Source organism: Furipterus horrens, unplaced genomic scaffold (genome assembly GCF_987537825.1).
Source record: "Furipterus horrens unplaced genomic scaffold, mFurHor1.1.pri manual_scaffold_3, whole genome shotgun sequence".
NCBI classification, from domain to species: domain Eukaryota; kingdom Metazoa; phylum Chordata; class Mammalia; order Chiroptera; family Furipteridae; genus Furipterus; species Furipterus horrens.
In genome coordinates, this window is record NW_028327173.1 from 142161817 (window position 1) to 142186216 (window position 24400).

The following is a 24400-nucleotide window of genomic DNA, read 5'->3' on the forward strand; positions in this document are numbered from 1 at the left end:
ATTTATCACTATGTCCCTGCTTCTCCAATTTAAGTCTTTAACCTAAGGGAAGCCCCCATAATATGGAACTCTACATTGAAGAAATCTTGTACATCATTTCTTAGACTGCAATATCAATTCAGTTCTTTAAGTTCTACATAAGCAAGAATCAATTTATGATTATATAGAAGTCATTTTCAATTGGTACTTCTTTTTCTATTTTTCTTTATAAAGATTTAAAAATTACAATTTATATCCAATGTTATTATGTATTAGTTTCAGGTTTGCAGCATAGTGGTTAACAAATCATTATGTGTTCCCCCGATTATTTCCAGTACCCACCATACAGTTATTATAATATTAGTGACTATATTCCAGAGAAGGAAAACTCTGACTCCAAAAAACCTCCGCTGCCTTGCGGCATACCTCCTCAGGGGAAAGGCTAAGGGAGTAAACCCCGACAGAAAATCCGGAGCCGGAGTCCCTAAGGCGGTTTGACGTTGTAGTCAACACCGGCAACTCCTGCGGCGCACCTGAACCCAAGCTGTATCGACTCCGTCTTTCCCTTGGACCCTTCAGCTGCGAAGAGAGGGGGGGTCTGCTGCATGGGCAACAGCAGACCCTCCATATTACCCTGCCCAGGCTCTGTAGCTTCAGCGTCATCTCAAGATGTCGATTCAACACGGGAGGAGACAGATACCATGTCACTCCCGAGTCGGACTGCACAGCCATTCTCGGCGGTGCAGATAGACTCTGAAGAAGCTACACCATCGTCTCTTGAGACGGACGGCTGCCAACGAGTGACTATATTCCCTATACTGTACTTTTCTATCCCTGTGACTATTTTGTAACTACTGATCTGTACATCTCCACCATTGGTATTTTAGGGTAATTTTTTTCCCCCTTATGAATCCTACCCAGCACTCAATCTCCTTTTGTTTCAGCCCCTGGCATTAATTTATCACCAAAATATGTAACTTTTACCTTCAAAATCTCCCTCTTGAATCTATTCATTTTTCTCCATTTCCACCACCACTATCACTCAAGTTTAAGCCACTACTCTGACTACTGCAAGCCAGGTTTTCCCCAGTCCCTCCCCTTCCTGCCTTTACCTCCTAAATCACTGATAGAGCAGCCATCTAATCACTTCCCTGGTGTCAAACCCTTCACTGGCTTACAATTGTTTTAGGAAAAAAATTCCCTTAACGTGGCCTGCAACAGATGTACTTAGGGCCTGTCTATAGCCAACTTGGCCCCTTGCCTTTCTCTACCTTACATGTCATTCACGTTGACCTATTTCATTTTCTCAGAAATAGCAAAACCATTTTTCCCTCTGGCCCTCTGCACATGCTATTTTCTCTTTACTTTCTGTTGCTTGGCTCTTTCTCATTCTTAAAAGATCAGGCTAAACCCCACTGTCTCTAAGCCTTCTTTGACCTCCCCATCTAAAACAGGCTTCAGAATATTCTTTTCCTTTGTCTCATAGCACTTCACAATTTGTGATTCTGTGTATTTACTTGTTTGTTACCTGTATCCTCTCATTAGCCCAGTTTATAGTAATGTTAGGCACTGCACATTTGTAAAATAATTTAAAAAAATCAAGTCTTCCTCTAACATAAGGAAATTTCATTCTTTCTTTGATGATTACTTCTCCTTTATCTGCCTAATTCTCAACATGTTTTACCTTTCCCCTCTACTTCTAATTCTGATGGCTACTTAGTGTATCTTACTCCTTGTTTTATTGGTAAGATTCCTTCTTTGAGAATCTCTTAAGTACATATTAGAATTCCTTTGTTTTCTGTTTTTAAGGTTTTCTCCTCTTATTTTGTTTTCTGGGGAAAGGTAGGGGATAATATTTATTCTTAATGCTTAATTAACTCTCCTCTTTTGAACTGTTTATATATCCTATAATTTTTGTGCTACTCATTCAATCAAAATTTGCTTGCATCTATATTTGTCCAACATTGGCAGCTGAGCTGGATTTCCATTGGACAGGATATAAAAATTCAAGTTCAATTCTGCACTGCTTCGTATTGAAAAAGTTTTAGGCACATGGCTGGATATCTTCTCTAACTCTGCCTGATACTGAATTTCCCTATTATAAAGATTAATTATGTCATCCTGGTGTAAGCTTACAAGGAGTTCAAACAGCCCCATTTTCACACAAGTCCCTGCATAGACTCTCAGGATAATAAATACACCATGCAAAACAGATTGGGAGAAGCTCGAAGAAAGCAGCTTAAAGAGCCTGCTTTCTAAAAAAATGCTGAAAATGTAATGCAATTTAATATATACATATATATATATAACAAGGCGATTTTAATCACAAAGCAAAATTATGACATACTATATTGGGACTATTAGGAAGAAGAAAGTTCACAAATGTGCATGTATACCTCCTTGGGGACAGCACAGAATCAGAAGACAAGTGACTAAGATGGAAACTTAACATTCTTTACTAATATAGATTAAAATGATGAAGAAAACAGAGTTGAAAGATTAAATAATTGAGGAGGATAAGAGAGGAAGAGATTGTCTTTTTAAAATTTTAAGCAGATCTACAAGGTTTTTAAGCTCTTAAACCAGATACATGTATAAATTGTATAAAAACAAAACTTTAAAATTAAAAACATAAAAAAATCTAGGAGATACTATCAACACTCACGCTATCTTTAGATGCCTAGCACAATGTAAGTGAAGAAAATGATTACTAAAATGTGATAAGCTACAAGTAATATTTTTTAGAATAGAACATTAAAGGATGCATGAAAGCATAACATGTTAATTATAACACACATCATTTCCCCTTGTTATTGATTTAATATCAAATTCAAAGTATATTTTACGTCAGCTCCAAGAATAAAATATTCAGGTGAGAAATTCTCACTAATAATTTGCAAAAGGGTAACTTCACACTACCCTTTACTAAATTATCGTGTTTGTCCTACCTTGCAGCTGAGGAGCCTTTCATCCAAGAACAATTCTATCACCTTGGATTTATTTAGTACCTATCTTTCAGTGAGTGTGTAACATTTAAAAAATTGTCAGTTATTTTCATCAACAACAAATGCTTTTCAAACTCTGAATTCAAACCAGTGCACTAACCCTATTTTAAACAAGCAGGAAAGGTAAATGATTTGCATTAAAATCACAGTTTAGACCAGCACATTAGCAAAATCACAGTGTCTGCAAATTCACATTTACTGCTCAAATATTACATTCCATTTCAACTGAGTCACAGGCTAAGAGGCTGTATCATTCCCTTTAGCTCTCTGGTCTTTATCATGTAATTAAGTCACTTAATATCTCATCTTTACAGCCTAAACAAGAGTATTCCATATCCTCACATGGAAGGCTTTTTATTTATTGAATGAACAAATAACTGGGAGTGAATGTGTGCTTAAAACGTAAACAATGTAAGCATATAAATGTTTAATAGGTAAAAAACATTGCCAAATAACATTCATTCATTCATTTATTTATTTAATCCTTGCCTCAGAATGTTTATTGATTTTAAGAGAAAAAGGAAGGAAGGGAGGGAAGGAGGGAGAGAAACATTCATCAGTTGCCTCCTGGATATTTCCTGACTGGGGAGAAACCCGCAAACTTTTGGTGCATGGGATGATGCTCCAACCAACTGAACCACCCGGCCAGAGGGCCAAATGTTATTTTTGTAGCTTTTAGTTTTGTTCAGAAATTTTTTCACATAGAGAAAATATATTAATCTACCTTAACAAGTATTAGAATTTGGTTAGGCAATCATATGGTATAATATTACTTAATGAACATATTACTGACTTAAAAAAATTATATTTACAGTTCTCTAGTCATATAAACATAGATGTTATCATCACTTTTAAGAGACATTTTTGAGTAATTATAAATGCAAACTACAATAAGAGGTGATCTAATCTCCAAGGGAAATGGCCTACATGAAAAACAAACAAACAAAGAGCTGAACAAATGATAATTTAAGGAACTAAAATGGAAGTCATTACCTTGAAACCTAACTTGACTAAATCATGTCGTTTTAAGGCAGCATGAGTACAGGTCATGGCAATAATTTTGGCTTCTTTCACCAAAAGGTATTTAGACCTGTCCAGTCCACTTCGAAGCAGTTCGGAGGCTCTGAATTCCTAAAAGAGTGGGAGTTGGGAGTGGAGCAGTGAGAGACTATTTTAGGAAAATAAACATAGTTTATGCATATATCCACACAATCCAGTTAATCAAACTTAATTCCTGAGAACTTAATATAAATATATCATAAACTAGGCCTAAAGAAACCATAATTCTTTTCATTATTAATTAGGTACTAGTTGAATTCAAGTAACAGCTGATATCCAAGCTACAATTTGGAGTGTTTTTTGTATAAGGTAAAACATCTGCAAGATCAATAAGAATGCTGAATAAAATATCAATCACCGCTATACCTATATTATTCAGGGTCCCTCCAGAAAAACTGAAACTATTTCAAGTATTGATAACAAAGGGAATTTAATGCAGGGGGACTGGTTACACAAGTGACAGAGATGCAGAAAAGCCAATGAAGGAGCAGTAAAGTAACCCGGATGTCAGCAACAGCAGGAAGTTATGACATTCCTAGGCTAAGGAGGATAAGAGAGGAGCAGTGCTATCAGAGCCCAGGGACTGGAACCACAGAGGACCAGGCCAGCAGAAACTGGAGCCACAGAAGAGATGGAGCCCAAGGCATAGACAAGTGGTGCAGAATATCCTGGCTCTTCGTTTTCTTCTATTGCTTCCACAATTCTCATTGGTTAAACCCAATAAGTAGCTGGCATGGGCATCTGGGAAATTAAACCTGCAGGGATCAGCCCGTGACCATGGCCGAGGACGCCCCATAGAGCAGAGTAGGGGGTTGGACAAAGATGGATGTGAGGAGCAAACAAGCCCAAACAGAGTACCCACTAACAAGTTTTATCAAATCTAAACATTACATCATAGTTAATACAGACTTTAAAAATACCATTCTTCCTTTGATTTTTAAATTAAAACATTACAGATATAAGTGAGATGCCCTGTATATTGTTCTCCCCACCCACTCCCTAGGTGGCTATTATAATAATTCTGTTTTTATCATTTTCCTTTTTTGTTTATGAAATTATAAACATACTATAAAATTGTTTTGCAGGTCTTAAATTTTTATTTATCACACTATGTTTTTATCATTCTGTATTTACCATCAATCTGCCTACACATATCACATATCTATATATACTGAATATGTACTATATGCCAGATACTGTTCTAGGAGGTAGAGATATAATCATATTTCAAGGTACAAAAACAAAAGAGACAAAGTCTCTGCCCTTTTACCTGGAATGATCCTAAACCTTCTTACTGAGGAATCTGAGTCTGAATGTGATCCCTTTACAGGACTGCTATAGTCTTCCAGTAATGTTTTCTACAAGGAATGAGAAAACCAGGAAGCATCCCGGGGTTCCCTGGGTTCCAACATATTCTTCTCTGTCCCCTTTGTACAGTGGTAGTTCTTACTTCACCTCAGTAATCAGAATGAATGATCCTGGCTAACCAGCAACCTCACTTCTCGCCTACTGAAAAAGAGGCACGAAGGACTTAGAATTGCCATGGGGCAGTCTCAAATTCCAATTCAAAGACCATTCATTTTTGAATCTGCTCATGAAAGCATTCCTTTCTTAAATATTAAGACTTTTACACCAGAAAAGCCAAAATAATGTGCATTCAATTCATATCTTAATTTTTACTTATTTTTTGAACAAGAACTATAAACATTTGCAATAAGCTCACTTAAAAGTAACAATCTGGTTTGTTAGATCTGAATATTTCATTTACCTTACTTAAAAAAAACAAACTTAAAACCTTCAAAGGAAAGTTAAAAGAACTTGGAGAAACCTTACCTCAAGCTGAGTAAAGATTTTCTTAATATGCCGGAAACATCCTTCAGCAATTTCCATGTCTTCTTCGTAAGATCGACCTTTAAAAATGGGTTGAGGGGCATTTGCAAAGTATTCATGAAAAGGGAAGAAAGTGGAGACTTCCGTAACATCTGGCGACGCGTTACTTTTATTTTTCACTTTGCTGATATATTCCTCCCAACGAGACATTACCTGTAAAATGAACCTAAGGTTAAATTTGCCAGCTAATTATGTTTTAAATGATAAAAGAGAACTTTAGTAAAAATAAGATCTGCTAGGTAAAGGAAAAGAGCAGCAATTTTTGACCCAAAAGAACTCTATCTTATCAAAGTCACTGATGGGATTGCCCTTCTTCTATAAAAGTAACCTTTAAGATTATAGGAAACGTCGGCCTGCGAGCCAAGTGTCGCTGGTTCAATTCCCAGTCAGGGCACATGACCAGGTTGCACATCAGGTCCCCAGTTGAGGGCGCGAGTGAGAGGCAACCACACAGTGATGTTTCTCTTTCTCCTATCCCCTCTCTCTAAAAATAAATAAATAAATAAACAAACAAACAAATAAATTATTTTAAAAAAAAGATTATAGGAAAAAGCCTCTTTAATAAAAAATGCAGAGAGGGGAAACAAACCTAAGTTAGGGGCAACTCATGAGACTTTTATCTCAGATACTTCAGATTCTCCATTTATGCATGGCAGTTTATTATTGAGGCTTAAAACAAATAAATTCCTTATGTTTTTATTATCTCAGTATTTCTCCATATGTGGTAAGTTCAGCTTTAGCAGATTTTTAATCAATTTGGCACTTAATCCTTCTCCCAGACCTTAGTAATATTTCTAATTCTCTTCAGTACATTTATAAAGAACTTCTGGTTACGCGAAGTACACATTTGAAAGCTCATTTTATGACTTTTGTGCTACAGTTCAATTACATCTTGAATAATATTAACTGTATCTATACCACGAAGCTCCTACTTAATTAATCTCAACTTTTATAATTCTCCCAAGTCTTTTCTGTTAAAGTTTCAGTGTTTCTCAAAGTGTGGTCCTGAGGCAGAATCTACTGAAAGAGACTCTCTGGGGACAGATCATGAGGATTTCCTTATAAACAACTTTCCCAATGTGATTCTTATACAGTGATACCTCGGCTAACAAGTGACCCTGCTAATCAATTTTTCGCCTAACGAAGATTTTTTTCACTGTTTTCGGACTTGGCTAACGAATGTTTTAGTGGATGCATGTGCTAACATAAAGCAGCAAACATGAATGGTTGGGCCATTCAAGAGCTTATCTTTTCCTTCTGTATGTGTGTGACAAAGAAATGTGCTAACCACATCACATAGGGGAGACCCACCAACCCGACTGGGTTGTTTCTGTTTGAGACAGTGAGAAGTTAGAGACCTGATAACATAAGCTGCTTGAGGTTTGATAACGACGTACTCTTAACAGTGTAAAGATGGACAGTTTTTCATTCTACTTTCCATTCTCCTTCATCCATTTGGGTAGCTGTTCATCTCAAACTTCGGTGAGTTTTTGTCCTTTTATAGTGTGCTTTTTACTATTTTATAAAACTTATCTTTAAATAGTGGGCAGCATCCAGAAGGAATTAAATGATTTCCTATAGAAATCTATGGGAAACGACGTTTCGGCTTACAAAGATTGCGGCTAATGAATGTGATTCGAACAAGTTATCTTCGTTAGCTGAGGTATCACTATATGTTGAAAACTGTTGATCAGACTTCTGGCCAAGATGGCAGCATAGGCAGACATGGCTCACCTCTTCGCACAACCACACCAAAATTACAACTAAAATATAGAACAACCGTTATTCAGAACCATCAGACACTGAGTTGAATGGAAGTCTGACAACTACGGAATTAAAGAAATCACATTCAGCCAGACTAGTAAAAGGGCTGCAGATGCAGAATGGGCTAGTCCCTCACCCATGTGTGGTGGGTAAAAACTTGGGAGGGATATCTCAGGAGCAAGGAGTTCCAGGCCCACACCAGGACCCCCAGTCCAGGGTTTCACTGCCAGGAAGGTAAGTCCCTATAACTTCTGGCTACAAAAATGAGCAGGGATTGAGTCAGTGGAAGAAATTGCTGAAGCCCTAAGCAGTTCCTCATAAAGAACCCACCACAGACTCACCTACTCAGACTCACTCCCTCTGAGCTCCAGCACTGGGATAGCAGCTTAAAAGGCACCAGTGGCATACAGGGAAGAAGTGAAGTGTCTGGCATCAAGGTCAGCAGAGGCCATTGTTCCTTTTCTAAACACCCCTCCCCAACCCCCACAGAGCTTGCCAGCTTGCCAGCTGGTGCCGTACCTGAGACTCCATCAACTTGGCTAACACTGTTGAACCCATCTTGGAGATCCCCAGAGGCTCTGTCCCACCCAACTTACAGCCCACCCAAGCTGCTTTTACATATGATTGGCTGGTCTTGGCTTATGCTTCACAACTTCTTAAGCCCTATCAAACAAGCCATAGCTGGCTTCAGTGAGCCCCAAGCACAATACTAGCAGCAGCCAGCCTAGATTCTCAGCTCAACTTTGCATGGGAATCTCCAAACCCAGCACAAGCAGCAGCCATCTCAAATTGCCTTATAGCTCAGGCAGGGTGGCCCCAGGCAAAACACAGGTGGGGGCTGACCTTAGCCTACACCATCCAGGAAACCCCAGGGCCAGCACACCCAGTGGACAGCTACAGACCACAATGGAGCACCAACATCCTGCCCCTGCACAGCTGATCCTCCACAGGGGGCAGAGGTTGGTGGTCAGTGGTCATAGCCAGTTCTTGCAGCTGACTAGCCTGGGTAAATCCCTCCCATTGTTCTGCCAACAGCAAACAAGGATCAACTTCAAGAGGAGGGTGTACTCAGCCCAAACAAAGGGCTCACCTCGAATACCCATATTGGGTGATAGGGGAGCCAGTGCCACTGGACCCTACAGGACACCTACTACATCAGTCCACACTACCAAGACATGGCGTCAAAGCAGCTTACCTAATACACAGAAACAAACACAGGGAGGCTGCCAAAATGAGGAGACAAAGAAACATGGCCCAAATGAAAGAACAGATCGAAACTCCAGAAAAAGAGCTAAACAAAAGGGAGATAAGCAATCTATCAGATGCAGAGTTCAAAACACTGGTTATAAGGATGTTCAAGGAACTTAGTGGTGACCTCAACAGCATAAAAAAGATATAGTCAGAAACAAAGGATACAGTTATTGAAATAAAGAACAATTTACAGGGAAACAACAGTAAAGTGGATGAAGCCGAGAATCAAATCAGTGATTTGGAACATAAGGAAGCAAAAACCAAACAATCAGAACAAGAAGAATCCAAAAAATGAGGAAAGGGTAAGCAGTCTCTGGGACAACTTCAAGAGATCCAACATTCACATCATAGGGGTGCCAGAAAGAGAAAATAAAGGGCAAGATATTGGAAATCTATTTGAAAAAATAATGAAGAAAAACTTCCCAAATTTAGCAAAGGAAATAGTCCAGGAAGCACAGAGAGTCCCAAACAAGATGGATACAAAGAGACCCACTCTAAGACACATCATAATAAAAATGCCAAAGATTAAAGATAAAGAGAGAATCTTAAAAGCAGCAGGAGAAATGCAGTTAGTTACCTACAGGGGAGTTCCCACAAGTCTATCAACTGATGTCTCAAAAGAAACTTTTCAGGCAAGACGGGATTAGCAAGAAACATTCAAAGTCATGAAAAGCAGGGACCTACAGCCAAGACTGTCCAACTCAGCAAAGCTGTCATTTAGAATCGAAGGGCAGACAAGAAAAAAACTAAAAAACTAAAAACTAAACAAACATGAAATGTTAAAGGGACTTATTTAAGAAAATACAAACTATGAACAATAAAATGGCAAAAATACACATATCTGTTAACAACTGAATCTAAAAACGAACTAAGGAAACAAGAACAGAGACAGAATCTTGGACACGGAGAGAGTTTTGATGGTTGCCAGATGGGAGGGGTGTGGGGGAATGGGTGAAGCGGTGAGGGGATTAGGAAGTACAAATAGGTACTTATAGCACAGCCATGGGGATGCAAAGTACAGTATAGGAAATAGAGTAGCCAAAGATCATACATGCATGACCCATGGGCATGAACAATGGTGGGGGGACTGCCTGAGGGAGTTGGGGGGTGCTGGGTGGAGGGGGGCAAAGAGGGAAAAATCAGGACAACTGTAATAGCATATCAATAAAATATAATTAAAAAGAGAAAATTCTTGATCTATACTGTGAAGCCTCAAGTTCATCATCCCCAAATGTATTACTTAAGCTTCTGTAATTCAGATCATTTCTCTTACTTTTTAAAAGTAGTTTTTACTTATAGTCTAGTGATTTTTATTTTGTACCAAATATGCATTTAAGCATGATCTTTACTCCGTTAGTCAAAGTTCTAAATAGCCTAAGTTTAATGCAAACTATTCTGCAGGATGATGCATATCTTCCCTGTTTCATAAGAAACCATGAAATATGCTCATTTTAAACGGATTTAAGCAGTTGGATACTCACTTATAATGAGCATAAATCCATTCTTTCATATATATTTAAAATTTATTTCAATATTATAATTTATAGCTAAAATTAGTACAAAGAGAACAAAGTTAAATAAAAATCTTCATTATTTGATTAAGCCTTGGTACATTTAAAAATATGAGTAACCAACTATTAAAATTTATTAGTATTCATTTGATTTGCCTTTATTTCTCATTGGTTTCATACCCAAAGAACTAACCCTAAAAAAGCAAAAGAGGACATCTCTAAATAGAAACAAAATAATTTTAACTTAACCTCCTAATTCTAAAACATAATTTATTTCTGGAAATTTTAAAGGAGATTATGTTTTTCTTAGTAATTGATTAATATGCATACTAAAATTAAGTTACAAAACTGCACTTTTTACCACTAGGTAGCTAGAATATTGAGTTATTTATAGTAATGAAAAATAAATAAATAAATAAAGGACTAGAAAAATTTTCAACAGCAAAAAAAAAAATAAAGAAAAAATTAAAAAGTACCAACATTGGCCTTTCATTGAATAAGTCATCAAGCAAAGTTAGCAAAAAAAATAAAAAAAGAAGTTAGCAAAAAAAATCGAAGGTTACAGGAAACACAAACATTTAACACTCCCGAAGACTGCTTTGGTAATAGCATGTATTTTAATCTACTTACTGGGGAAAAAAAAAAAAGCTTTCAAGAAAAATCTCAAAACCCATCTCAGTTTCCAAATGAAGACCATATAAGTGAAGTATGATTTAAAACCCCTTAACTTCTTACCTGATATAAGAAGAAATAGCCTGCAGTTTCACAAGTATAGGAAGCATCTCCTGGAACCCCTAGACTTTTTTGCAATCGTTTGACTTCTTCTAAAAGCTCTATTCTTCGAGCCAAGACATAATTAACTCTTCCATACCTAGATGTTACAATTAAGCAAAAAGGCAAAATTATGTAATAAAGAGACTTTGAAGGAAACTGTCAGCAAAATATTCAAGAGAAATCATATTAGAAACTATAAGTGGCCAAATAACAGAAAAGATAATTTATATTTAACTATAAGTAGTAGTTCTTGGATTATTTTACAGCAAAGCTACTTAAAGTGCATCCTATGCATCAGTGCAAATCTGCAAATGTGTCAGTGGTCTGTGAGGAAAACAAATCAACTACATCACGCAATACACCATTTAGTTCAGTTATCAATTTTTCCATAACAATATCTTCGCAAAGAAGCAAACAGTATGATGCATTCTGGTGCTAGTTCATCTCATCATAGATCAAGGACATATAGTTTACAGACTGATTGCTTTGATTAGCACTGTTTTATACTATCACAAAAGTAGATTAGTTCTAAAGGCTTTAAGTGTAATGTATCTTTCATTCTGTCATCCTAGTATGTGGTTTGGCACCTGAACCTAGTAGGTTAACAAGCATTTGCTGAATGAGTAAGAAAACTAAAATTTGTACAATACCTGGCCCAAAGATACATAGTTAAGAAAAAAAAGTAGTAGCACCAGAATTGGATCCCAAAACCTATATCTATTTTCTTTCCACTGTAACAAAATGCCCACTATAACCCTTGAAAAATAAGAAAGATGAAAATAGTGTAAACAAAGGAAGAAATCATGTTCCTGGCTGCTTCAGAGTTCAGAGATTCACCTTTGAGGCAGCAAGCAATGAGCAAGAATAAAAAAGAGGTAAGACATGGTTTTATGTTTTTAAGAATTTTCCAGTTTAGGAGAATATAAATTTTATAACAGGTAATTTTTTTCTGTATGCTTATGTATAGTTTAAAACTTTTCCTATAATGAATACTTCAGTAATGAGAAAAAAGCTGGTAATACTTATAAAGAGTTTGTAATAAAATGCCAAAATCTTGTGATAACAATGTTAAATATAAAAAATAATGGAACTCTACATAATATCTGTCCAATTACTCTATAAATCTAAAGCTACATTTAAAAGTATCTATTAATTTAAAAAAGCAATGTACAAAATTATAAATAATAGCAAGATTACAGCTGATTATTGATAAAAAGACTATCAAACACTTGTTTTGGATAAGTGAAATTACAGATGATCACTGATTCTCCTCTGTCTCACTAGATTTAAAAATTTTCTTTATGAAAAATATTACTTTTATTGTGACACAATATTCACTATTTTTCTTTTTAATTACAACAAAGGGAAAGAAAGGAAAGAATATGCCCAATGATAAGCACATGCAAAACAAGACCTGGGTCTTGTTTTGTGTATCAGAAAGCAAAAGTCTTTTTTTCCCCTCAAAATTTAGTAATACGAAAAATCATTTTTATAATCCTACTTCTGCTCTAATATAATATCCTTTAAAAACTATAAATTCTACTGCAATATAATTATAATTATGGTACTTAGAATCCCATCAGCACCTATATGTTCACTGAATTCTGGATTATTAGATTTTAGATTCTGACCCTCTAGTAAGTTAGGTGTAACATGAGGAAATACCTATGAGGAAGAAATCAGAAGTATCACTGGCTGATACAAAATTTAAAATCTAGAGCCCCAAATAACTTAATGTATGTTATTCTCTGTCCTTTGACTTTTTCAGACCCTAACAAATGTTTGGTGAGCTCTGTAATACAAGAACTCAAAGTAGCCGCAACACAGTAATTTAATAATCTTACCTCTTTTGATGTCTATGATCAATTTAGTCAAAGGTCATGTTCACAGCCAAAGGCTACAGTACATATGTACAGCTGTTAATTATGCCTTCTAAAACTATGCATTAAAAATGAATTTACATATAAATGAAATGAGCTATTATAAAACAACTCTGAAGAAAAATAAAATAAAATACTAATAGCAGAAGAAATCTGAGTGGTGAAATTTTAGTCACTTTACAATATGCAATATTAAACATAAAGTCCAGCTAAACTGGCAATAAGTACCTGAAATACCACTTCTAACTCCAAAGCTTACATTTGATATTAATCTTTAATCGCATTTCATTAAATGAATCAACTTCCTAACTAGTGCCTAAAACATATACAAATTAAATGTCTGGATAAAACATGAGGAAGTATTATGTAAAGTTGTACAATCTGGATTTGGTAACATTAGAAATTGCCTCAATAAATAGGAAGCAAATGGCAATCTGCAATTTTAAAATGATAAAGTAACTATTCATTGAAATACCAGTATGCTGGAGGAGAAAAATGGTATAAACTCAGAATCAGAGCTAAGGGAGATCATGCCTAGACTTTTAGGGCAACATATAGTTTAAGTAGGCTACCCTAGAACTTTTCAGAATTAAGTTGGATTATTCACTCTTTTCTTCTCCTGGTATTTCTTTAGTCAAGAAAAAAAGGAGAAGGTTAAAAATTCCTTTGCCCGTCATTTCATTTCAAAACTCATCCCATTTGCTCACCGGCTAAAATCTTTCTCTGTCTCTAACTCTTCCTCTCCATGACCAAGACGCAGCAGGTGGCGCTCGTCAATGTCTAAAGCCATGATTTTCTCAAACAACTGGTTCAGGGCCTGGAGAATAAAATAGGAAGGATGAATCAGCATTCCTTTAAAAGGTACAAGAACTAACACTGAGAAGGACAGCAGAGAATAAGCATTGCTCAGTCAGATAAGAATCAAATCAAAACACAAAGGAAACATATTAGTCCATTTGCAGTTTGAGCAAAGTAGTGTTTTCATTGAATTCTGATAGTTCTGCCTATATATGCTTGGCCAAATGAATAACTGGAAACCATAAAAACCATCTAACCACTAAATTTCCGCTTCTAATTTATGAAACGCGAAAGCTTGGGCTCAGTTTCTATTTCCCTCAAGTAATAACAATTACTAAAATAATTAATAACCACACTAAGTTCCAGTCCACTCAACGAAATCCCCATGGGTTGCAGAGAATTTAAAAGTTTTTGTGGTTGGGGAAGGACTCTCAGGTGGTGCGTGTGTAGGTGGAACACATCAAGAGGACCAAGTGTGAAAACTTCAGGCTGAAAGTCTGAAGATCTCTATGCAACAATGAGCAAGCAGAGCACTCATTCCGTGCAAACTCTTCTGATGAAAGAAAGCCATTCCGAAGTCACACATTTCTACCTGTGAAATGGTCTTATTTAGGGTTCCTTCAAGTCCTACTATTTATTATTTAAACATTCACAGTTACAAGGTTTTTCAGAAAGGGAAAAATTTCATAGTATAGGATATACACTAATAAAAAAATAATTTAAAAATTAACATTGCCCATCACAGCATACAATTTCATCAATATCCAGGTTATATAATGTAAATATAAATATTGCCCATCAAATCAGCATACAATTTCATCAATATCCAGGTTATATAACGTAAATATAAATATCCTTTGCTATTACAGCTCAGAAACTGAAGAGACAAACATAAATTTTTAGAAAAGTTTCCCACTACCCAAAATCTTAATATTTTTCAGCCCAAAGTGGAGGCCCAAGAGATCACACTACATCAAATTACTCACTATCCAAATCTTTGTTATAAACTCAGGAACTACATAGATTTAGAGGGCAAAAATACTGCCACACCACAATCTCAGAAAAAGCTTCATGATTTCATTGTGAGTTAGTGATATTGGAGAATTACTTTAGTTATATGTGCAAATTGAGATCTAGCAAACAAAACAATTGTGAAAAATCAACAATTTGACAGACATAAAGAAAAGTGATTTGATGATCGAAATAGGCCCTTAGGAATCAGTAAGTCTTTGGCTATTTTTACAAAATAACCTTTTCTATAATTGTGTTATGCAAGTCAATCATTATTAGAGGATACTATAGGAAGTCATTATCAAGTTATGACAAGACTGACTAAAAAATACATATTCTTTATTCATTCTAAGAATTTACAAATAGAAAAATATTAGACTAAATTTTATCAAGTACAAAAAGATAAGTCTTTATACATTTGTTTCTTTTATAAAGATAAAATCTCAATCAACCCTCTTCAATGTACAATTTCAGTACAATATGCCACCATTACTATAAACTTCAAAGACATAAAAGCATGATAAGAGAATGAACGCAATAGTATTGATTTGTAAAACCTATAAATTGAAACTTGGCTTACATAGCTGATTTGAAAAATCATTTACTACGTTATTGATGAATCACATAAACAATTTGTATGAGAAAAAGAAATTGAAAGTTGGCAAAAAAAAAAGAATAAATGAAATTTAGCATTCTAAAAACCCAGTGCTTCTTTGTAAACCAACTCTTTACAGAACAGATCAACTAAAATCATCACTAATAACATACATTCAGAGAACATAAGTACCTTCAGAGGTTCAGACTACCATGCAAGTTTCATAAGCTGTTTCAGGATGTTCTGAGAACTGCCTATCACATTTCACATGAGTACTAATAAATGTTACTTGTTTTTCTCCTTTCTATCATAGTGACAGTTTCAGAACAACTATCACATCACTCAAGTAGTTATAAAATAATTTTTAAGCCATTATTTACAAGAAAGGAATTTGTATTGTTTTAGCTGTTTATAAAGCCTTATGTATTAAACATGCAACCTAAAATAGTCCAAGTAATATTGATATTCATTTGTATATTTCATATTTAAAATTCAATCCAGTATTAATACAGCTTAGACTTAAATATTTTAGAAATATTTGTTCTACTTGCAGAAAAAATGCTATTAATGCTTTCAATCTCAAAGTAAAAGCTCTAGCTTAGCACATAAGATAGGAGGGGAAGGCAAGTTAATTTAATCTAATCCAAATACTTGACTACATATCTAAATATTCTTCTTAGCTTTTCCATAATTGCCCCCCTCAAGAGAAAGAGGAGATTGTTTTTACGTTTTCCTCAATACAGTCTGGTAATGACTAGTAATGATCTAAGAACAACTCAATAATATACACTATACTCTTCAGCCTTTCCTGTGTACCTATGATCAGGTTATCATACAAGCAGAAATTGCCACTATGGTTTCACTCCTTTAGCTCCCTCCAGGTCCACTCTATACATTTATGGGTATACGTATGTGCATATGTGTACATGTGCATGCTCTCTCTCTTGTGCGTGCTCTCGCTCTTACCTGATTGGAATGAGTAACAATCAGAGTCCTCTGCTCTGGAAAATTGTGGTATATATTGGATATGATCTGAACTGCCACATCTGTCTTTCCTGTACCTGGTGGGCCCACAACCTAAAAAAGAGGGACACATAGCAAACTACTAAATTATCACATTGTTAGAAAATGGAAATCTAAAATTGCAAGATAATATGTTTAAAAAAATTCACTGGGTGAGTTCAATAGCATAATGGACAAGACTGAATGTATGAATCAAGATAGATCAGTAGAAATCACCCAACCTAAATAACAAGCAGGAAAAAGAGAACAAAACAAATCATAAACAGAGCTTCATGAATCTATAATACTAAAACGTCTAACATTCATGTCACTGAAGTCCTAGAAAAAGAGAAAGAACTATGCAGTATAGAAAACGTATCTGAAGAGGTAATGGCTGAAAATTTCCCAAATGTGGCAAAAAACATAAAACTACAGAATCAAGCTCAGCAAACCCAAAAGAGGATAATTCCAAAGAAATCTATGCCCAGACAAATTGTAATTTAATGTCTGAAAACAAAACAGAAAAATTATTAATAGCAATAAGAGGAAAATAATGCATTACATAGCAAAAGGGTCTTTCAAATAACTGTGTATTTCTCATCAGAAACCATGAAAGCCAGAAGGATGTGGAATAACGCATTTCAAGTGCTGAAAGGAAAAAACGTCAAAGCAAAATTATATATCCAGTGAAAAGCATCTTTAAAGAATGAAGGTAAATTAGATATTCTCACACAAAGAAACCAAAGATAATTCATTGCTAGCAGGCCTGCTCTTAAGAATGGTAAAGAAAAATCTTCAGCCAGGGAGGAAATGATACTAGAGGAAACTTTAGATAAAGGACCGATGGTAAATATAATAATAGATGATTCTTCTTCTCCGGAATTCTTTAAAATGTTTGATGTTTGCAAACAAAAATTGTAACATTGCTGATGGCATTTTCAATGTATTTATATGTAATACATATGACATTTACAACATAAAAGAAGGTAAGGGGATTTATATGGAGATCAGGATCCTCCATTCAACCTAAAAACAAAATACTGGTTCTAAGTAGACCGTGAAAAGTTAAGCAAGTATACTCTAATTCTCCAGAGCAGCCATTAAGAATAATTACATTAGATAAAATAAAAAAACAAAATAGATCAATAAAAAAATGGAACTAAAAACTATCCAAATGACTCACAAGAAGGCAAGAAAGGAAAAACAAGGCCATAAAACAAAGGGAACAAACATAAACAATAAAATGGCAGATCTAAATCCAAACACATCTGTAAGTACATTACATGGGGTCTAAACAAACCAATTAAAAGACAGAGACAGCCAGAATGGATAAAACAACATGCCCCAATTACATAGTGTCTACAAGAAACTCACTTCAAATATAATAGGTAGGTCAGAAGTAAGATGATGGGAAAAGATATATCATGTAAACACTATTCAAAAGAAAGTTACAATGGCTATATTAATATCAAAGTCAACTTCAGAGCAAAGAAAGCTGACAGTGATGAAGAGAGATATTACATAATGATAAAAGCATCAATTCACCCAGAAGACCCAACACCCCTGAATGTGTATATACATATCATAAAGCAAAAATTGGCAGAACTTAAAGGAGAAACAGACAAAACATAATTATAGTTGGAGGTTTCAATATTCCTCTTTCAGTAATCAACGGAAATATTAGGTGGAATATCAGCAAGGATAGAGAAGTACTGAACAATACTATCAACTGAATGAATCTAATCAATATATAGAAGATACTTCTCCAACCCAAAACAACAGAATACACATTCTTTTCAAGTGCACATGGAATATCCACCAAGAGAGATCATATCCTGGGCCATAAAACAAACCTTAACAAATTAAAAAAAGAAAAAATTGAAATCATATAAAGTATGTTCTCTGACCAAAATGAACTTAGACCAGAAATCAGTAACTGAAAGGTAACAGGAAAATCTCCAAAAAGTTGGAAATTAAACAGACGTCTAAATCAGCTGTTAGCAGATATTTCTGTAAAGGGCTAGCAGATAAACATTTCAGGCTTTGTGGCCCATCCAATCTCTGTTGCAATGTATAAACAAATGGGCATAGCTATGTTCTAATAAAGCTTTATTAATGAATACTAAAATGAGTAGCAAGGTCTCCATATGCATAAGATGTCGCAAGTTCTTAGAAACACTTAAGTTAGGCTTTTGTGCTTTAAACAGAAGACACTAAAAACCTGGTGTTTACTCCTGGTCTGAATCCATGTAAAAACACGCATAACAATAATGCTCTTACCATAGTTAGCCCAGGCTGCATTCCCGCACGGATGGCCTCTATCTGTGTATGAGTGAACTGAATTGTATTACTGCAAATGAGAATAGATTAAAAGTTGTTTGAAAATACAGATGAACGACATTTAGTAAAAATTTAAATAACAATGACCAGAGTCCTGAATATCTGCTCTGCACTTGTTGCTCTTTTCCCACCTCACTCTGGCCCTTTTTGTATGTGTGTGGTAAAAATACATAACATGAAACCTACCCTCTTAACACAATGTAAATGTATAGTATAGTATTGTTAACTGTAAGCACAATGCTGTACAGCAGATCTCTATAAGTTTTACATCTTATATGACTGAACCAATCTCTTTTGAATGACTCTCTTCATACCTGCCCTTCCATAGATCGATTAAAACTGAACGCAACTTGTGGAAAGAAAAGACTGCAGTTACTTTTTAATACACTAAGCCCATCCCAGACCTCATCTGGAGCGTCAAAGTTCTGATTCACAATCCAACACAAAATGTAATGCCCCGTTACTAGTTATGGTACACACATAAAGTAGTTATCTGTAACACATGGTCATGAAGTAAGAACTCTGTGCTCAAGTTATGGTAGTCTTCTAATATTTACTTCTTATAGTACCTAAAAACATTTCTTTTTGTAATATGACCACAGAATGGCCAAAAATCTCTGAGCTATTCAGCCAACTGATACACTAGAAGGAAAGACGGCGTAGCACAGAAAATTCCTGGGATTTTTAAAGAATCAGAAAATTAAAAAATATTACAAATCCAGTTGAAATAGGAAACTATTATTCATTATTACAATTAGAATAGATAGTAAAATTACCGTTTGGGTTGGTTGTAAGGATAAGGACCTCGATTAGGAATAACATGAGGTTCAACTATTAAGGTCTTTGATTCCTCAGAGTCTTCATCTTCCCCATCTACATCTTTCCTTTTCTTCCCCTTTCCACTTCTTACTGGAAAAGTTATCCTACAAGATCAAAACTTTTGTTCACTTTTACAATCAACAATGATTTATCAAGTACCTTCTTGTGTATGACATTGTATAGAGAATAATCAGATGGCTAATAAACATTATGACCTAAAGGAATTCACTATCTATACATAAATTTTGAATAAAGCATATTTAAAAGCACTAAAATATGTGTTAAGGGTGTTCAGATTAGAAATTTATCTGATTAAGGAAAAAAAAAAACCCATTTAATCGATGAGTATACATATGTCACAAAAGCAGTAAAATGCTTTGCACACTGTCCTTCATTTAATTAAGAAAAGGCTTCATGGGAGAAGTGAAATCTTAAGATGAGTTCTGAAGAAGTCAGACATATAAACATGGGAGGAAAAACACTCCAGGAAGAAAGAAGTAACACAGAAGGTCAAGTACAAGTAGCCAGTTCTGTTGGAGTATAGCACACAGTAGAGAAAATAAGGCTAGAGAGAAAGGCTGGCGCCTTGTTTTGACACCTTCAGAATATCAACCCTTTAAGGCAGAAGTTCTTAGCCTGGGGTCAGGGACACCTCAGGAGGCAACTTCCATTAGGTACCTGGGGAAGCCAATGCATACCCTAAAATTAAACTAAAACATTCTCTATGTACACCTTTTCCAGTCTTTCTTCCCATTCTGAAAGGATAGATAATACTCCCTAAAATGTTAAGAAAAAAAGAGGCTAAGAGGTCAGTCCTTATTTTGACAAGCAACAGGAAAAATCAGTTTGTTTTTTAGCCAGGGAGTGGAACGACTCTAGCAATAAAGCATGTAATAGGTTCAAATCAGGAGAGAGAGGCAGGACCTAGAGAGGCTGCAGTCAGGAATGACGTAAAAAAAAATGTATCCCTAAGGCCGAGTCTACAAGACATAGCAGGCATTATAGGAGTAAAAGGCCTCAAAAACAATGCCAGTAATAGGATTTGGAAAATATGGAGGAAGACTAGGTTTAGGTGTTAAAAGGATGCATGATTTTAATATGTAGAATTATTATATTTATATTTAACAATTAAAATTGTATGTTCTAATTTCCAACTAAAAAAGTAAGCGCTTTCCTACCACCCACAGGTGCACTGAGTACTTTGCCACTAATTCTTATGATGAAATTCAGGGAAGAGCAATCAGTGCTTCAGGTACTTTGTTCTATTTCTACTCAAAATTTAAAACCAAAGCTCCTTTAACATTAAATATAACTCTATTGTAAATATTTAAAATTTGTGAAAGCAAGCAATGTTTAAAAAAAGAATTTATTTTCTTAAAAACAAAATAAAGTTCAAAATCACATGGCTATGTGTATTAATTTGGAAACATATCAGACACATAATATGCATACATATTTCTTCAGTCAAATATTATTTTTATATAGTGCTCTTCAGACAAGCATTTCCTGATCTCTTATAAGATATAAGCTATTTTTATGTAGTCTCAAAATAACTACTACACAAATAATTAGAAACAGAGTCAAATAAAATAAATTTATCCCAGTGATTATATGGTAAAGGTAAAGACTGCCCAAACAAAATCCAGATACAAATGCTCAAAACTTACTTTAGTTACAATTCTAATGGCCTAACTCAGACTGACTATAGAAAGCTTGAAAGGATTATATCCAGTTCTGACTTTACCTGAAAGGGGGTATCTGCAGAGCTGGGTCATCCACAGTTACTTTAACATTATGACCAGGAAAGCTGTTTTTCAAATGTTCAATGGAGAGAAATGTATCATTGAAATCCAGGGTGGCAATCTGATTGGGCATTTTTGAATAATGTGCACTACTTGGATCCCCATAACCTAAAATGATGTCATGCAGCCAGGCAGGTACCACGCAGTCCGTATTCATCAGGTTCCGAATAGTCTCCAGCACAGCCTGTCAGTAAACGAACAGAAAAGGAGAAAAGGATCGTGTCAAGAAGACATCCCAAACATCTGCACTTCCGTGGAATGCAGAGTTGGCTGCACTCATCCACAATTCCCAAGTGTTTCAGGGCAAGAAGCTATTTTTTGCTGACAGGTGCTTGGCTAGACTGAATCAACAGCTATATTTTCAGCTGATACCATACACTGAGTTAAACGAAAGACCAAACTTAGCAAGAACAGTTTATCCGTTAAGAGTTCATTTAGATAGAATGTTATTAATGAGTTGACCACTTGACTTCTGTTGGGTAGGATAAAACTTCAACCATGTCTACACAACAGAAAAAAAACAAAACAAAACACAAAAAGCCCTATAGATCAAACCCTTAAAGAAAATGCTTTCTTTTAGAAACTACTGGTGTGTTCTCCCTATATAATTCACATTCCTCAGTGTGAAGAACACACAACCAAAAGAGTATTAATGTATGCCTCATATCACAATTTAGAAACATTAAAGTTAGCAGTGTTAGAAATAAGAAATGAAAATGATAAAAATAAAATGTGCAACAAAATTTCAGGATCAAAGAATCAAGACTACAACAAAAGGACATTATAGTAGTTAATATATACATGGTCAAAAGTAATTACTAAAAGCCAAGGCAAATTCTTAGACTTTCCAATCATTATTTCAACAAAATGTTCTATCCTACATATGTAAATCAGAAGGCTAGGCTGTTAATTTCAAAGAATAAAATAACCAAACCAGCCATTTTTAGACTGTAAATGCTCTACAACCCAACAGGATAACAAAATAACAGGATAGTGTACGTAAACCACACTCTTACCACATCGCCTTGTTTTATTTTCTTGCACTTACCGCTATTTGAAATTCTCTTATTCATGGACTTGGTTACCTGTTTATCATTTATCTAATCACCAGTAGAATATAATTTCCATGAGAGCAGGAATATAGGACAGTTTAAATAAGGGAGGTGTAAATGGAAGAACAGACAAATAAATACATTCACATGATGAATAAGATGAGGTCTCTACTCTTTCAGGCAATTATGGTTGTGGTAGGAAGATAAAATACGTCCTTAACAATGATGCAAAGCAGCAGAAAGTGGCAAAGAGTACAAAATACTACAAAATAAAATAGGAACACAATTCGAGGTAGTTGAGAGATGGATGTAGGGAGACTTCTGACATTAGCAAAGGTTTCTTGGAGAAATAGTGGCATTTCAATTTAGCTCCAGTAAAGGATTTGTGAAAAAGCTTTATGTCATCATTAATGTCAAGTCACAGAAATGTTTTAAGAAGCAGAGTGAAATGATCAGTGGAGGCATATGAAAAACAGGTGACTGGTGACAGACGACCAGGAGAATAGGAGTGGAAACAGAGGAGGGTATTTTGAAACTATTCAGGCAGGAAGTAAAGTATCCAGAGTAGGACACTGCACAAACAGGAAGAGAGAGAGGAAATAAAGGAGGGATCCAGCTCAGGTATATAATGAAACACCAAAGATTCTAAAAAAGCATTCTCCCCTTCCCAAACAGGCAATTTAATCATTCCTCCTTTTTCTTGGATCAGAACCTGAATGCCTCTTTGAATTTCCAGGACACTTTTACCTGCATCCTTCTTATGGCTTCTGGCACTTTCTAAGCTTTCGTGGTAGCTGTCTATATTTCTAATTTCCCTTATTAGTAATCTAAGCTTCCTAAAGGTATAAGCTGTATCTTACTCATCTTTATTAGCTCCATGTAACTTAGCACAATACCAGTCAAAAACAGAAGCAGGGATGCCAGAGATGAAGGTGGCTTGGACATGGCATCAGTGGAGGTGGTAAGCCAATCGGACAGATCGATGAACTGGATGTGGAGTGTGAGGCCACAGAGAAGGGCATTTCCATTGTTTTGTCTTTGGCACCAGACTGCGATGGGGGATAAATTCCCTTGTACGTGAGGTTTTCTCTCTTAATTACAACAATGAGTAAAAAAGGTAATCAAGTGATAATGTTTTAAGAAGCACTGTGTTTGGTGGAGGAAGAAAAAAAGGCATTTGTGCAAAAGCTAGTGTTACCAAATGCTAGAAGTGCTCAATGCTTAAGTTTTATAATAGTTTCAAATAATAATTTTTATTTATCTTTAATATTTATTTTAAATGGTATTTTTTCCATTACCGTTTATCCCTCTCATACCCCCTCCCTCCCGCAATCACCTTCCTGTTGTCCATGTCCATGAGTCCTTTGTCCTTTTTGCTGGGTCCCTCCACTCCCTAATTGACCTCTGCATAGCTGCCATCTTGCTTTCTATCTATAAGTCAGATAATAATTTTTAAAATCTTCCTTTACTAAAACTCCACTCCACACAAAGTTACTATGAAAGTAAAACTCTCTAACCTCCAAACCTTCCTTTTCCCACTAATGAGTAAAGTATAAACACATTATACCATACAGTGATTCAATGTCCTAAGGTTCCACATCAGTATTCTTAGTGATCTGGAAGTACACCTACTTTCGATTCATAAAAGAAGTCCCAGTAAACAAATAAACAAGCAGTATTCTTCACCTTTTAATGGGGCACAAACTGAATATCTAATAAACAAAAAGCAAGGAAGGAGGCTGACCTTTAAAATAACACATGAATTATACTCTGTTTGGGTAGCTCAGCTGGTTAGAGCATCATCCCAATATACCACGGTTGTGGGTTCAATCCCTGATCAAGGCACATGCAAGAAATAACCAATGAAT

At 35.4% G+C, this 24400-nt stretch overlaps 1 protein-coding gene across 1 annotated transcript in view; it reads right to left on the reverse strand.

Annotated features, from left to right (window-relative positions):
* The window catches only part of AQR (aquarius intron-binding spliceosomal factor), an 88290-nt gene that overhangs the window by 14840 nt on the left and 49050 nt on the right, over window positions 1-24400 (reverse strand). The window contains exons 20-27 of the mRNA XM_090270383.1: window positions 21423-21664; window positions 19636-19782; window positions 18800-18869; window positions 16484-16594; window positions 13821-13930; window positions 11195-11330; window positions 5877-6086; window positions 3978-4115 (exon numbers count right to left, since the gene is read on the reverse strand). Coding sequence (XP_090126509.1) covers window positions 3978-4115; window positions 5877-6086; window positions 11195-11330; window positions 13821-13930; window positions 16484-16594; window positions 18800-18869; window positions 19636-19782; window positions 21423-21664 — 1164 coding nt within the window. The remainder of the gene's footprint in view (window positions 1-3977; window positions 4116-5876; window positions 6087-11194; window positions 11331-13820; window positions 13931-16483; window positions 16595-18799; window positions 18870-19635; window positions 19783-21422; window positions 21665-24400) is intronic.